We start from the raw sequence: 14,186 nt of genomic DNA, 5'->3' as shown, positions 1-14,186 counted from the left end.
AGGTGTGAGCAAAATGGAAATTAAATAAAAGAGAGGTGATGTTCAACTGCAACAAACAAAGATCAGTGGAGCAGCTAGTTGACTCAAAACACCTTTATTTGAATGAATATAAACATAAAAAGGTGGTTATATTGAAGTTTTAAAATTGCCCATTCAAGTTTTACTGAAATATATCAGGCAGGATAAACTACTGAATATAAAGTTTGGACATACACACCTAGATACAACCTTGTTACATTTATATTTATTCAAATAAAGGTGTTTTGAGCCAATTTGCTGTTCCACTGCTCTTCTTTGCTTGCTGAAGAAATATGGAAGTCAAAAACAAATAAAGCCTTATATTTCAAAATGAAACAAACGTCTTTGTAGCTTGATTACTTTCAACGGTACTACTTTTGGAAATACTAAAAAATAAAAGCCATCAGCATGGTGGTAAGAAGTTATTTTGCTTGGAAGTTATCTTATTTTCAGTGGGGTACAGGTCTAGTGGCTTAGATGTCATACATTGTTAAATTGGTGTGAATACAAATAGTCAAGAATTTTGCTAAGCGGTGATCAATACCAGACTACTCTTCAGTGCATTCGGGCAGGCAGTATCCGGGCAGGTACCATCCCCAATGCTCTTCTGCTAAGGACCCTGGGAATTTAGAAGATCCACACTGTCTTAGAACTCCTGTGAACAGCACTGAATACTCTTCATTGCATTCGGGCAGGCAGTAACTGGGCAGCTGCCATCCCTGATGCTCTCCTAATGAGGAATCCAGGAGTTTAAAAGATCTGCACTACTGCGGAACTCTTGTGAACAGCACCAGATTAATCTTCAGTGCATTTGGGCAGGCATTATCTGGGCAGGTGCCATCCCCAATGCTCTTCTGCTTAGATTGTAAGCTCTTTATGCAGGGACTGTCTTTCTTCTATGTTTGTGCAGCGCTGCGTATGCCTTGTAGCGCTATAGAAATGCTAAATAGTAGTAGTAGTAGTAGGACCCCAGGAGTTTAAAAGATCTGCACTGCCACGGAATGTGGCTGTAGGCACATGGCCTTGGATGCATGCCTGAAGGGGCATGACCAAAGAGGCAGATACCGCCCCTTTGTTGCCTGCAGGAGCCAGGAGTCGAGAACTCTGGATGTTTGGAGGTCTACAATATGGTGAAGTGAAAGAACAAGTCTGTGGTGAGTTCGGGTGGAAAGACAAGTTTGGGCAGTGTTAAGGGTCCGATGGACCAGCATGTTTTTTTATTGAGTCAGCTGACCTCACATGACCCAAAGTCCCTTTCTCCTATTGAGGCTTCTTTATCTTTGGGTGAGTAAAACCCACCCTCTCAGTGTCAAGGAAGGTAAATCCTCATTGCCTGAGGATTTTTTGGTCCTTTGAGATTGCAAGAATCTTAAGGACCCTCCACAAGTATTTTCACAGTAAGATTCTGTTTCAGTTTTGTTTGCTGCTCCTGTATCACTTGATGAAGCATCATCAGGTATGTCTCTATCTGTAAAATCTTTGGCTATGTATTAAGAAGAAACTTTGAAAGATTTATGGACAATAGTGACACACATGGAATCTATGCTGCAGGTCAATCTTACTCAATTTTCTAAATTGATTAAATGAACTGAAGAAGCTTCTGCTAAAATGACTGAACAGCATAGCAAACTGACTAGTGTGGCAGGCCGGTTAGGAAAACTTGAGAATCAAACCTCCTTAATGCAGTCGGCTTCTGCTGCAGTCATTAAGGATAATTATGCTATTTGTTGGCAGCTAGAGAAATTAGAGAATATTGCCAGGGCTCTTAATTTACATTTGTTGAATATACCTATTACTCACCATGTTTCTCCAAGGGAACTTTTTTTGAAATATTTAAAAGAGGTGTTACAGCTGCCTAATTGGGAGAACGTTGTATAATTAAGAAGAAGAAGCCCTGGAGCCATTTAATTCTCCAGATGACTTAGACCTTTCTTAGTATTTGGAATCTTCTCAGGATATTATGGCTAAAAGAGCTATTTTGATAGTAGCATTACAATCAACTATGAATAAAATGGAAATAATGAGATCCTATTTTCCTTTAAAAAAAACCCTTTTGTGGTCAGGTTATTTATATGTTTCCAGATGTGGCGAGAGCTACACAATTGAAAAGAGAAGCTTTTTTGCAGTTGAAAACTAAGGTCTTGGCTATTGGAACTACTTTATTTCTCAAGTTTCCTTATAAATGTTTGTTTACATATCAGAATCATCATTATGTGTTTTTTTTTATTCCTGTCAATTAGAGGAATTTTTGAAGGATAATGTAGTACCAGAACAGTCAGAATGAACATTTGTTTTGTTCCAGGTTGAGAAAGTATAATAGGGTACTAGGTACAATATTTGCCTGAAAGAGAGTCATTCTTTTTCCTTTAATTTGTAATTTGCTTTCCTATGCTGTTCGCTTAATGTGGACTTACTACCAGATCATGTGGTCTATTTTTGATTGTTTATTCTAATGGTTTTACTTTGTGGTATTTTCAAGTATTATCTTTATGTAATACAAGTTTATAAATGCAAATAAAAAATATTTTGCTTAGCTGTAGTGAATGTAGATGGCCCTTATATAGCAATAGCTACATTTAACAGAAAACATTTGTAGGCATATTCTCAATTTAAATGTGTGATGGTTCCACAGGCTATAGTGCTAAGGGGATTTCAGTCAGCACCATGGACAGTTCTGATGATGCCTTCTTTTGATAGCTGCAGCAAAACAGCAATGGGCAAAGGTTTTTTATGTGGCCAATATCCCCCAGACTCTGTAAATGTCACCCAAATAGGCATGTCAAAATTTGGGTGCAATCTTGAGATGCGTGTGAAATTTAATAGGTTAACAAGATAAATAATAGCAATAATTGGGCAATAATTGGGCGGTGCAAAGAAAAGCTACGAGAATGGTAAGGGATTTGCGTTACAAGACGTATGAGGAGAGACTTGATGACCTGAACATGTATACTCTGGAAGAAAGGAGAAACAGGGGTGATATGATACAGACGTTCAAATAGGCAGTAGAACGAGAGGACATGAAATGAGATTGAAGGGGGGCAGACTCAAGAAAAATGTCAGGAAGTATTTTTTCACGGAGAGTGTAGTGGATGCTTGGAATGCCCTCCCGCGGGAGGTGGTGGAAATGAAAACGGTAACAGAATTCAAACACGCGTGGGATAAACATAAAGGAATCCTATTCAGAAGGAATGGATCCTAAGGAGCTTAGCCGAGATTGGGTGGCAGAGCCAGCCGGTGGTGGGAGGCGAGGATAGTGCTGGGCAGACTTATACGGTCTGTGCCAGAGCCAGTGGTGGGAGGCGGGGCTGGTGGTTGGGAGGCGGGGATAGTGCTGGACAGACTTATACGGTCTGTGCCCTGAAGAGGACAGGTACAAATCAAAGTAGGGTATACACAAAAAGTAGCACATACAGTGGTGGAAATAAGTATTTGATCCCTTGCTGATTTTGTAAGTTTGCCCACTGACAAAGACATGAGCAGCCCATAATTGAAGGGTAGGTTATTGGTAACAGTGAGAGATAGCACATCACAAATTAAATCCGGAAAATCACATTGTGGAAAGTATATGAATTTATTTGCATTCTGCAGAGGGAAATAAGTATTTAATCCCTCTGGCAAACAAGACCTAATACTTGGTGGCAAAACCCTTGTTGGCAAGCACAGCGGTCAGACGTCTTCTGTAGTTGATGATGAGGTTTGCACACATGTCAGGAGGAATTTTGGTCCACTCCTCTTTGCAGATCATCTCTAAATCATTAAGAGTTCTGGGCTGTCGCTTGGCAACTCGCAGCTTCAGCTCCCTCCATAAGTTTTCAATGGGATTAAGGTCTGGTGACTGGCTAGGCCACTCCATGACCCTAATGTGCTTCTTCCTGAGCCACTCCTTTGTTGCCTTGGCTGTATGTTTTGCGTCATTGTCGTGCTGGAAGACCCAGCCACGACCCATTTTTAAGGCCCTGGCGGAGGGAAGGAGGTTGTCACTCAGAATTGTACGGTACATGGCCCCATCCATTCTCCCATTGATGCGGTGAAGTAGTCCTGTGCCCTTAGCAGAGAAACACCCCCAAAACATAACATTTCCACCTCCATGCTTGACAGTGGGGACGGTGTTCTTTGGGTCATAGGCAGCATTTCTCTTCCTCCAAACACGGCGAGTTGAGTTCATGCCAAAGAGCTCAATTTTTGTCTCATCTGACCACAGCACCTTCTCCCAATCACTCTCAGCATCATCCAGGTGTTCACTGGCAAACTTCAGACGGGCCGTCACATGTGCCTTCCGGAGCAGGGGGACCTTGCGGGCACTGCAGGATTGCAATCCGTTATGTCGTAATGTGTTACCAATGGTTTTCGTGGTGACAGTGGTCCCAGCTGCCTTGAGATCATTGACAAGTTCCCCCCTTGTAGTTGTAGGCTGATTTCTAACCTTCCTCATGATCAAGGATACCCCACGAGGTGAGATTTTGCGTGGAGCCCCAGATCTTTGTCGATTGACAGTCATTTTGTACTTCTTCCATTTTCTTACTATGGCACCAACAGTTGTCTCCTTCTCGCCCAGCGTCTTACTGATGGTTTTGTAGCCCATTCCAGCCTTGTGCAGGTGTATGATCTTGTCCCTGACATCCTTAGACAGCTCCTTGCTCTTGGCCATTTTGTAGAGGTTAGACTCTGACTGATTCACTGAGTCTGTGGACAGGTGTCTTTCATACAGGTGACCATTGCCGACAGCTGTCTGTCATGCAGGTAACGAGTTGATTTGGAGCATCTACCTGGTCTGTAGGGGCCAAATCTCTTACTGGTTGGTGGGGGATCAAATACTTATTTCCCTCTGCAGAATGCAAATAAATTCATATACTTTCCACAATGTGATTTTCCGGATTTAATTTGTGATGTGCTATCTCTCACTGTTACCAATAACCTACCCTTCAATTATGGGCTGCTCATGTCTTTGTCAGTGGGCAAACTTACAAAATCAGCAAGGGATCAAATACTTATTTCCACCACTGTATGAGTTTGTCTTGTTGGGCAGACTGGATGGACCATGCAGGTCTTTTTTTGCCGTCATTTACTATGTTACTATGCTATCAATTACTGATGTAAATTAGCACCAATTAGGATTTGCATGTGCATTTGGCTGCACACTATTCTATAACGCTGGGTGCCCAAATCCCATAACATGCAACCCCCAAGGGGGTGTGGCCATAGGAGGGGCATAGGCAGGCCAGGGCATTCCAAAATTTGCATACCTTGTTATTGAATACTGCAGATGTGAACACAAATTGGGTGCCAGGAAGTACACCTGGCTTTCATCAGGCATAAGTCTGGGCACCCAAATTTGGGTGCAGGAATCAACACTATATGCTACTCTATAAAGAGTGCACAGCCCGGAGTGCCCTTTATAGAATAGCGCTGAGAGCCAATTTTTTCCAGCGTCAAGTTTTGAGCACCATTTACTGAATATAGCGTCATCTTCCGGATTCTATATAGCGCACCTACAGATCCATGCTGAAATTGGCGCAGATTCTATAACAATGTGCATAACTTAACAAATTAATGAGCACTGATAACAGCACTTAACAAGCAATAGTGAGCACTAATTGGCACTGATTAGAATTTAGGTGCACAAGTCACTAAGCATCTGTAACAATGTGCATCAAACTTTTAACATGCGCAGGAAAAAAGGGGCATGGTTATGGGTGGTGAAACAGGCATTTTGTGGGCATTCCAAAATTTACATGCCTAGTTATAAATATGGCCTAGTGTTCCTAAATCTATGCACTGCGATTTACACCCATGTCCCACCTTGTACATACCCCCTTGCACTTATGTGTTACGTAAGTTATGTGAGTCATTGTAGAATAGCAGTTGGCACTTTCATGGATGAATATCCTTATGTGCAGAAGGGGAGTGTAAATGCAGGTGCCTGGGCTATAGAATTACCCTTTCAGTGTGCTCAACTTCCCATGCTAACTGCTTAGTGCACTTTAGCAGGGGCGTAGCCATGGGTGGGCCTGAGCTGCACCTTTAACATAGCTGGTTTGGAGGGGATCAGGCTGGGCTCTTCTGGGCCTTCATCTCCCTCCTTTAAGTGTCGCTCTCATGTGAATGGGTTCCCCAGAAGTGGCAGTGGCTGTGATTCCTACATGCTGCCTGCTGGTGCCACTAAGCTGGAAGCCTCCTTTCTGCCATGCCCCAGCCCCCTCGGTCACAACTTCCTTTTCTGACCAGGTGGCGGGACGCTGCTGAAAGGAGTCTTCCAGCTTAGCGCCAGGCAGTATGTGAGAATTGCTGCCACTGCAGGAGACCTGTTCACACAAGAGCGACAATTAAGGGGCGGAGATGCAGGACCGTGGGATCCCAGCCTGCTTCCCTCCACACTGCAACTGCCAGGAACCCAATCAAGGAAAATTGCGAGGTGGGGTAGGGTATGAGAGATGCTTCAGTGGAGGAGGGATGTCATAAATGGAGAACTGTTGGACATGGGAGGTGGGGGAGAATTGTTGGACATAAGGGTGGAGGGGATGGTGAGATGCTGCATGGAGGGTGAGAAGGATGAGAAAGGGAGAAATGCTACATGGTCATGGAGGGTGTGTGAATGTTGGACATAGGGTTGGAGGGGAGGGAAAGAGGCTGAATGGGGGAGCGAGGAGAATTGTTGGACATAAGAGTGGAGGGGAGGGATGATGTATGGAGGGTGAGAGGGATGAGAGAGGGATAAATGGACATGGGGTAGAGGGGTGCATGAGAGGCTGCATGGAGAGTGAGAGGGGTGAGAGAGGGAGAATTGTTGCATGGAGGGTGAGAGAGGCAGAATTGTTGGACATAAGGGTGGAGAGGAGGGTGAGATGTTGCATGGAGGGTAAGAGGGGTGAGAGAGAGAAATGTTAGAGGGGGAAAAAGATGGTGCACGGGAAGAGAGGAGAAATGCTGGACAAGGTAGTGGACATGAGGAAGGGAAAATACTGCATTGGGGAGGGGGAAGAGAGATTTTGGGCACAAGGGAGGGAAAGAGAGAGATGGTGGACAATAGGAGAGAGGGAGAGATTTTGGACATGAAGGAAGATGAGATGGAGGAAGAGGAACGAAAGAGGGAGATGTTGGATCCAGGAGCAGAAGGGAGTGATGGAGAGATGCCGGACAGTGGGATTGAGGGAAGAGAGAGGGAAAATGCTGGAGAAATGGGGGAGTGAGCAGGAGGGAAGAGAGCAGGGACAGGGAGAGGTCAGGCTACAAGAGTGGAGATGGGGAGAAAGAGGGAACAGTTGCTGGAAGAATGAAGGGGATGGTGGGATCATGTGTGAAGGTGAAGGAGAAGGTGGCAAGGAAATGAATGAGAGGATAGTGACTACAGACAGTAGAAATATGGTAATGGGAATTAGATTAAAGATTAAAGAGAACTGAGGGCTGGGGAAGGTTTGAGATGGGTAATGGGAGAGATACTGGGTAAGAGAAGATGGAAATTTGATAGATGGCCGAAAAGTACAAAGGAGGATAAGGGTGATAGAGGCAGAAATTTGAGTTGATAGAGAGCAGAAAAGAGAAAAAAAGAGGAAAGAGCAAAAAGGAATGATCAATATGTTAGAAGCAGGTGTAGTGAGGGAATGGACAGGAGAGAGGAGAAAAGACAAATGAACAGCAGCCACTTGAAGGAGAATTAGAAGACAACAGACAGGAAAGCAGAAAAGAGAAATCAGAACCAACATGATGGAAAAATAAAATGTCCAGACCACAAAGGTAGAAAAAAAGAATTTTATTTTGAATGCTTTAAAAGGGATATGTTAGCTTTGGGACATGTGCATAGTAAATGTCTTTGTATTGTGTTCAGTAGAAAAGTAAATGCAGTTCTGTTTTTCTTTCTCCAGTTTTGTAGTACATACTAGATTTATCTTCTTGGGGTTCCCAGCTCAATTTTTGTCTAAGTATTTTTATTTCTAATTTGTGATCCCTTGTTCTGTATTTGGCGAGGGTCTGTCAGTGTGTTGATCAAGTCTGTACGGTGCTGTAATCTGCATTCTCAGATACATGAACTGGTCGCTGTTTTGTTGTCTTTTTTTTTTTTAAGTTTGTTGCAGAAGTACATTTTTATGTAAAAGATAAAATAAGACATTGGATGCAAATGTTTAAGACAAATTGGAAAGCTTTGGATCTAGAACAGCTGTGTGATATAGGAGATCCAGAATATTATTTTAGAGCCATATATGATGCCTCATTGTCTTTAAAAATTAAACAAAAATTATATATGTTGATGTAATAAATTGATTCATAATGTGTTTGGTTAGTAATTATTTTGATATTGTTGCAACTTAGTATGCACTCCTGTAGTGTGATAGTGTAATGGCAGGTGGGGAAATTGGAGGGGAGGCAGAGAGGAGATGGGTTCAGGGGGGGGTTCTCCTCTATTTTATGACCTGGGCTCAAGCATGGCTAACTTCTGTCCTGACCCTTGCTGTATAGCTGGTGGGGATCTCCAAGCATCCCCAGTTGTGGAATTCATCCAAAGAAAGCCAGAATTCCCTTCTCCCAAACTCTGCAGTCGACAACAGCATCCTTGAGCCACCGACAACTATACATTATTGGGGTGCCTGCATCAGTGGCTTAGGGACGATTCTGCTGCCTACCAAGCTTGGTAAAAGGGAATTCTGGCCACCTTCAGAGAAAGTGCAATTTATATTTTGAGGAGGGGGTAGGGCAGGGCGGAAAAAATGTTGTGCCCACCCACGTTGGGCTCAGGTCCATCAAAATTGGCTGTCTGACTACGCCACTGCATTTTAGTAAAAGACCCCTGAATTGTTACCTTCAGGTTTAGTCAGAACTGCATTCAAAGGGATATTGACAGTTTGCAAATAAGAAAGCCGTGTCGTACTTACAATCTATGTGAAGTGTGCCAAAGGAATACAGATGTACAAAATTACAGAACAGGGGAGATGGACAGTGGGGCAGTTCATGTAAAGCTGAATCAAAATCATTTTCAATACAAACCGGATCCACATATCATGTATTTTTGGTCTGTGTTAATCCTCTGTTTCAATATAGATATTTACAAAAAAAACAAAAAAAATCAAATTTGATGACATGCAGTTTGTAGATCAGTTTTGGTTTACCTCAAACTCAGTGAAGTGTCACAAGAATTCCTGTATTTCAGAACCTCTGTATTTAGGACATCCCTTTTAAAAGGCAACACCGCTGGCCCTGGAGTATCTCTCTATATGCTGTTAAACACAAAAGGGCCGATATTTAGACCTTGGGAGGGAGCATGGCTAACTCCTGCAGTTGGCAGTCAGCCTACATATTCAGTGGAGGAGTGGCCTAGTGGTTAGAGCACCAGTATTGACATCCACAAAGGTGGTCAGTTCAAATCCCACTGCTGCTCCTTGTGATCTTGGGCAAGTCACTTAACCCTCCATTGCCTCAGGTGCAAGCTTAGATTGTGAGCCCTTCTGGGACAGAGAAATATCCAGTGTACCTAAGTACATAAGTACATAAGTAGTGCCATACTGGGAAAGACCAAAGGTCCATCTAGCCCAGCATCCTGTCACCGACAGTGGCCAATCCAGGTCAAGGGCACCTGGCACGCTCCCCAAACGTAAAAACATTCCAGACAAGTTATACCTAAAAATGAGGAATTTTTCCAGTCCATTTAATAGCGGTCTATGGACTTGTCCTTTAGGAATCTATCTAACCCCTTTTTAAACTCCGTCAAGCTAACCGCCCGTACCACGTTCTCCGGCAATGAATTCCAGAGTCTAATTACACGTTGGGTGAAGAAAAATTTTCTCCGATTCGTTTTAAATTTACCACACTGTAGCTTCAACTCATGCCCTCTAGTCCTAGTATTTTTGGATAGCGTGAACAGTCGCTTCACATCCACCCGATCCATTCCACTCATTATTTTATACACTTCTATCATATCTCCCCTCAGCCGTCTCTTCTCCAAGCTGAAAAGCCCTAGCCTTCTCAGCCTCTCTTCATAGGAAAGTCGTCCCATCCCCACTATCATTTTCGTCGCCCTTCGCTGTACCTTTTCCAATTCTACTATATCTTTTTTGAGATACGGAGACCAGTACTGAACACAATACTCCAGGTGCGGTCGCACCATGGAGCGATACAACGGCATTATAACATCCGCACACCTGGACTCCATACCCTTCCTAATAACACCCAACATTCTATTCGCTTTCCTAGCCGCAGCAGCACACTGAGCAGAATGTGACTCTTTCATTTCCTCTACTTTCTTTGGCTAGGACAACAACCCTGATTTCTTTTTACAAATACCCTTTCCTGTATTTACTCATTAGCTGTGTATGCAGTTGCTTTATTTTGTGATATCTATATAGGGCTCTGCCAACGACCAACCATAAAGAGATATTATTTATAAAAACAGCAATGAAACAGGAGATGCTATTGAAAAACTAAAAACACATGCAGGCTGTAATTCTTTATGGATCTCCTCGTTTTAGATGGCAAGAAGGCAGGTAAATGGAGTTTGTCATTTACACATATAAGTGGCCACTTATCCAGGCAAATGACTTCTTACAGATTATTGCCTAGCACAGTGGTTCTCAAACCTGGTCCTGGAGGCACCCCAGCCGGTCAAGGTTTTCAGGATACCCACAATGAATGTTCATGAGACAGATTTGCATGCAGTGGAGGCAGTGCATGCAAATCTCTCTCATGAATATTCATGGATATCCCAAAAACTTGACTGGCTGGGGTGCTTCCAGCAGGGCCGTAGCCAGACCTCACGGTGGGAGGGGGTCAGAGCCTGAGGTTGGAGGCACATTTAGAGTGCCGCCCTGCCTCCCCCCCAAGCCTCACCTCCTCACCCCCCCACTGCCTCGCCTCCTTGCCCCCCCCCCACCATCTCACCTCCTCGTCCCCCCACCGCCTCGCCTCCTTGCCGCTTTCCCTCACAAACAAATACCTTTTATGGTGGGGGGTCCCACAGCGTGCACAGGAGGAGCAAGAAGAAAGAAGAGCAGGGAGCAGGCAGCGAATGCAGCTGCGCTGGAGACCAGCGCTGAAGAAGGCTTCAGCTGGCAGGGGTTGGGGACCCCCACTAGCCAAACCAGGGGCCTGTATGAAATTTGCGGGGGCCCAGGCTCCCCCATAGCTATGCCCCTGGCTTCCAGGACCAGGTTTCGGAACCACTGGCCTAGTGGAAAAGTAAGCAGTACGATTTGGTGTGTATACTTGGCTGGTGGAGCACAGAGGAATATGTATAAATAATAGTATTCTATTATTTATGCTTGTATGTGCTGACATCTAGGTGCATATGGGGCTGCTATAAATGATCATGCTTTAATTATGCATGTTGTCAGCCATTTGCACTAACAGTCTATGCGAAGCAAAGTAGGCACCTGCTTTTCATTACAGAATATGCTTGAGATAGATGCTAAAAGGAGCACCTCTAGTGGGTACCCTGTTATAGAATAACCCTCATTTTCTCAGAGAAATTAAACAAATAACAGGGCAAAAAGGGAGAGAGGGGGCTTAATTACTTTAATTAAACCAACTTATAGTTGATAAATTGGCTATCTGCATCCTATCAGTGAGGCACTCACTGGTTTAGTGTATATTTTCATTCAGACATGTTTCAGATACTAAGAACTCTGCCTGTGACTGGTCCGATCTTGCTCACATCCTTCAGCTATTTTCAGGCAGGGTTCTGATTACCTGCATTGTGCACCGTGGTCCTGCAGCGTGGGGTGATGGTTGTCTCATCTGTGTGTTACTGCAGGAAGTGATACCCAGGGCTGCTGAGACAGGAACTGACAGATAGGCAGCTGAGCCTTGAAAGGCATTCCTACCCAGTGCTCTTCTCTTCTTTATAAGAAACATTCCCCTTTGACTAGCAGTCCTCACACAAGTATGCCGTGGCACTCGGCTTCACAATAGAGATGTCATACTTACATTTTCCATCACTGAGAGCAATCTAGGATTAAGAAAAAGAGGCCTACAGGGATGCAACTTAAATGGCTTCTCACTAACAGCTGGAATCTCTCTTTTTTCTCCTCCGTACTTCTTTCCAAAATCTATTGTTAACACATCACAGGAAGAACATGCCCAATGTAATCTGTCAGATGGGATGCTAGATGCAGCACTTTATTCTGAAGTGTGAGAACTCAATAATGAACAGAAACAACTGTAATGGCCAATTAAGATACAACAGACTTTATGACATAAACAGTCATTTTGTACTATCTAGTAAGCCAGGAGAAACATAATTAGAAGTTAATGGTATAAGCCTTACGATATATAGGTTCTATGACTCTGTGTTAGTATCGGGGGTCTTTTTTGCATTGGGTTGGCAATGTTAAACGTTAGATGCATTAATTCTGCAATATAAAATGTTTACTAAAAATGTAAAATAAAAATAAAGCAAAAATATACAACAGCCTGTCAACCATGTCTTGTCTGAATCGCACACAAATGGAGCCAGTTTTCAAAGCGTTTTCCCAGGCACACAGAACACACGGAAGTTTTTGAAAAACAAGATCACAGGAAAGACTTCAATGTTCTTATGCATGTACAGAGTAAGAGAAGAGATGTACCTTCACAGGTTAACGTGAAGAACGTCAAACCAAGACTGAATGAAGCACTGACATAACTGCAGTTCACAGTCAGATTATAGGAAATGCACTGTCTGTTGAAGGTCCCATTTGTGTTTGCGCTGAAAAACAAGCATGCGTAACAAGAACAATATTTAACAAGGCATCTATAAACTCCTCCCATGCAGTAAGACCTCGCAGACTGAGGAGGTCATCTTAGAAGGCTTGTGATGCATTTACATATGTAAATAATGGGTTTACATGTGCAGATGGGAGACAGTTCTATAATCTAGACACCCATATTTACTCTACTATTTCATTCAAACTTTGTCCTAAGGTGCAGTTATTTCAGAATACTGAGGTCAAATTGATTTTTGCATTTGAAAACATTTGACAGGGCAATGCCAGTTTTAACTTGTTTGCTGCCGATACAGGCTCGTATCCATTTTAAATTGTCACACTTACATAAGTACATAAGTATTGCAATACTGGGACAGACCAAAGATCCATCAAGCCTAGCATCCTGTTTCCAACAGTGGCCAATCCAGGTCACAAATACCTGGCAAGATCCTAAAACAGTACAAAACATTCTATACTGCTTATCCCAGAAATATTGAATTTTCCCCAAGTCCAATTTAATAATGGCCTATGGACTTTTCCTTTAGGAAGCCGTCCAAACCTTTTTAAAACTCTGCTAAGCTAACTGCCTTTACCACATTCACGGCTCACTGCTGGAAACAGGAAGGAGAGATAGCTGGCCGGATCCGAAGGAAGGGAGGGAGAGCTCAGCTGCCTGACAGTGGGGACAGGGAGCCTAAGGAATAAAAAAAACTGCCTGGCTGGCCACTATTGTTGGGGGGGGGGGGGGCCCTGAGGGCCTGAGACAGAAATGGGGGGGCATTGGCCCCTGAGGCCCCCCTGTAGCTACACCACTGGAATAAGCCACAGAGGAGGAGGACAATGATGCCAAGAAGCAACCTGAGCCAGCTCCAGTACACCACTGCATACAGGAGCGTTGGACACCAAGGAGGAAAAGAGGCAGAGCTAAAGTGCCCCTCGGAGCTGTCAAACCTTTCCTTCCCTCCATCCTTTGCCTTCTTCTGCCAGGCCGTGGTACTAAATACAAAACAAAGCCGACGGGACTACAGCTCTCTATATGCTGCAGCTGCTTCCTTCAGGCCAGCCCTGTCTCCTTTGACATAACTTCCTCTTTCGGAGGAGGCGAGGCTGTTCCAGAGGAAGCAGCCGAAGCATGCAAAGAACTGCGGTCCCGTATGGCTTTGCTTTGTATTTAGCACAGTGGCCTGGCAGAGAAGGTAACAGGAAGGAAGGAAAAGTTTTACAGCTTGGCAGTTGACTTTGGTGGGGGAGGTCTCTCTTATACGGGCACCTATGAATGTATTAGATATACAATTGTAAATTCTCCTGAAGAAGGACTTATTGTTTGTAATCTGCTTAGAATCTCTTTTGAACTTAGTGTACTATAAGAATCATATAGCATAGCATAACAGAATTCACACATTATTGCAGTCATTTTAGAAGTGCTAATCATGTTTGAGAACTGCAGAAACCAGTATAACGTTTATCTTGCACAAAACATCTAAGTTCCCATTTCACAAGGCT

At 43.7% G+C, this 14,186-nt stretch overlaps 1 protein-coding gene across 1 annotated transcript in view; it reads right to left on the bottom strand.

Moving 5' to 3' along the window:
* The window catches only part of DPP6 (dipeptidyl peptidase like 6), a 931,600-nt gene that overhangs the window by 95,564 nt on the left and 821,850 nt on the right, over window positions 1–14,186 (bottom strand). The window contains 1 exon segment of the mRNA XM_030198448.1: window positions 12,567–12,685. Coding sequence (XP_030054308.1) covers window positions 12,567–12,685 — 119 coding nt within the window.

The sequence above is a fragment of the Microcaecilia unicolor genome, chromosome 1 (genome assembly GCF_901765095.1).
Source record: "Microcaecilia unicolor chromosome 1, aMicUni1.1, whole genome shotgun sequence".
Taxonomy (NCBI): Eukaryota; Metazoa; Chordata; class Amphibia; order Gymnophiona; family Siphonopidae; genus Microcaecilia; species Microcaecilia unicolor.
Note: the sequence above shows the minus strand (reverse complement) of the source record. Positions and strands in the feature narration are given on the sequence as shown.